This window comes from Gadus chalcogrammus, chromosome 20 (assembly GCF_026213295.1).
Source record: "Gadus chalcogrammus isolate NIFS_2021 chromosome 20, NIFS_Gcha_1.0, whole genome shotgun sequence".
Lineage (NCBI taxonomy): Eukaryota > Metazoa > Chordata > Actinopteri > Gadiformes > Gadidae > Gadus > Gadus chalcogrammus.
Window position 1 is genome coordinate 1,399,377 of NC_079431.1, and position 1,169 is coordinate 1,400,545.

The window sequence follows — 1,169 nt, forward strand, 5'->3', positions numbered from 1 at the left end:
CAGGTGAGGAGTCACGTCCTCAGAGGTCCCCCTAGCGTCGCCCCTCCGCCTCGGTCCGTAATGGGGCGCAGCCCCCCCACATTCATCATGTGATGGAACAGGGGCAATAGCCTGGAGTACCCTTGTTTAATACATGACCCCCCCCCCCGCTGACAAGCAGGGGGGGGGGGACAAGCACTGTGTAATGCTCTCTCGCTTCGTCTCTCCCCCTCTCTTTCTCTCGCTCCCTCTCATGCTGTTTCCTCTTCTGTATTTTTCTCTTTCTCTCCCTCTATATTTCTCTTTTCTCTCTCTTCCCCATCCCTCTCCCTCCCTCTCCATCCCTCTCCCTCCCTCTCCCTCCCTCTCCCTCCTCTCTCCCTCCCTCTCCCTCCCTCTCCCTCCTCTCCCTCCTCTCTCCCTCCCTCTCCCTCCCTCTCCCTCCCTCTCCCTCCTCTTCTCTCTCCTCTTTCCTCATATCTCTCTCCCCTCCCATCCCCTCCTTTTTCTCTCTCTCTCTCTCTCCCCCTCCCTCTCTCTTCCCCCCTCTCCTCTTTCTAACTATTTCTCCCCCCCTCTCCTCCTTCTCTCCCTATCCCCCTCCCTCTCCCCCTCTCCCCTCCCCTCCTCCCCCCCTCCTTCCCTCTCTCCCCTAACCCCCCCCTCTCCTCCTCTCTCCTCCTCTCTCCACTCCCCTCCTCCCCCCCTCCTTCCCTCTCCCCCCTCCTTCCCTCTCCCCCCTCCCTCTCCCCCTCTCCCCCTCCTCTCCTCTCCTCTCTCCTTCTCTCTCCACTCCCCTCCTCCCTCTCTCTCTCTCCTCCCCCCTCCTTCCCTCTCCCCCCTCCCTCTCCTCCTCTCTCCCCTCTCCCCCCTCCCTCTCCTCCTCTCTCCCCTCCCCTCCTCCCCCCTCCTTCCCTCTCTCCCCTCACCCCTCCTCTCCTCTCCACTCCCCTCCTCCCTCTCTCTCTCTCCTCCCCCCCTCCTTCCCTCTCCCCCCTCCCTCTCCTCCTCTCTCCCCTTCCCCCCCCTCCCTCCCTCCCCCCAGCGTGCTCCATCTCTCCCCCCGTGACGGCGAGGTGGTGTTTGAGGCGGTGGCCGTCGTGGACCCCCTCAGCAGGGAGGCTCAGAAGCTGTCGTCGCTGCTCATGGTAAGCCCGGGTTCTCCTGCCTCCCTTCTCCTCCCCTCCTTA

At 63.6% G+C, this 1,169-nt stretch overlaps 1 protein-coding gene across 1 annotated transcript in view; it reads left to right on the forward strand.

Moving 5' to 3' along the window:
• Nucleotides 1–1,169, forward strand: part of LOC130373684 (UDP-glucose:glycoprotein glucosyltransferase 2-like) — a 29,473-nt gene that overhangs the window by 28,165 nt on the left and 139 nt on the right. Inside the window, exons 24-25 of the mRNA XM_056580307.1 lie at nt 1–3; nt 1,025–1,137. The exon at nt 1–3 is cut by the window's left edge and continues 93 nt beyond it. Of these exons, the coding sequence (XP_056436282.1) occupies nt 1–3; nt 1,025–1,137 (116 nt within the window). The remainder of the gene's footprint in view (nt 4–1,024; nt 1,138–1,169) is intronic.